The sequence below is a fragment of the Haliaeetus leucocephalus genome, unplaced genomic scaffold (assembly GCF_000737465.1).
Source record: "Haliaeetus leucocephalus isolate CR32 unplaced genomic scaffold, Haliaeetus_leucocephalus-4.0 Scaffold296, whole genome shotgun sequence".
Classification (NCBI taxonomy): Eukaryota; Metazoa; Chordata; class Aves; order Accipitriformes; family Accipitridae; genus Haliaeetus; species Haliaeetus leucocephalus.
The window spans coordinates 119839-120226 of record NW_010972732.1 but is presented as its reverse complement, the minus strand read 5'-3'; the positions used below and the strand labels follow the sequence as shown (position 1 = coordinate 120226).

The 388-nt window shown below is 77.3% G+C and overlaps 1 protein-coding gene across 1 annotated transcript in view; it reads left to right on the top strand.

Moving 5' to 3' along the window:
* Positions 1-286: 286 nt before the first annotated feature.
* Positions 287-388, top strand: part of DKC1 (dyskeratosis congenita 1, dyskerin) — an 11093-nt gene continuing 10991 nt past the window's right edge. Inside the window, exon 1 of the mRNA XM_010570645.1 lies at positions 287-359. Within this exon, the coding sequence (XP_010568947.1) occupies positions 344-359 (16 nt within the window). The 5' untranslated portion in view covers positions 287-343. The remainder of the gene's footprint in view (positions 360-388) is intronic.

Sequence of the window (388 nt, the reverse complement as noted above, 5' to 3'; positions counted from 1 at the left end):
TGCCGCGGACGCTGCGCAGGGCGGCGAGACCCGGGCGCGCGGGGAGGCGGCCGGCCGCCAGCGGAAGGAGCGAGCTTTTCGCCGGGCGAGGTGGGGGCCGAGCTACGGGAGCACCGAACTATGAGAGCGCCCGCTGGGCAAATCGGGAGGGCAGCGGGGCGGGGCCGGGTCGGGCTGGGCTCGGGCGGGTCTCCGCGGGCAGAGCGGTCGGTTACTGCGGGGGAGGGGGCGGTCTCGTTCCGCGTAGCGCTGGGCGGGCATCGGTCACGTATCGGCGCGGGGCTTGTCGGGAAGGGGCAGCCCTTCCGGTCCCTGCGCGGCGGCGGCACCACGCGGCACGGCCATGGCGGATGGGGACGGTGCGCAGTGGCGGGAACCGCCGGGGTGG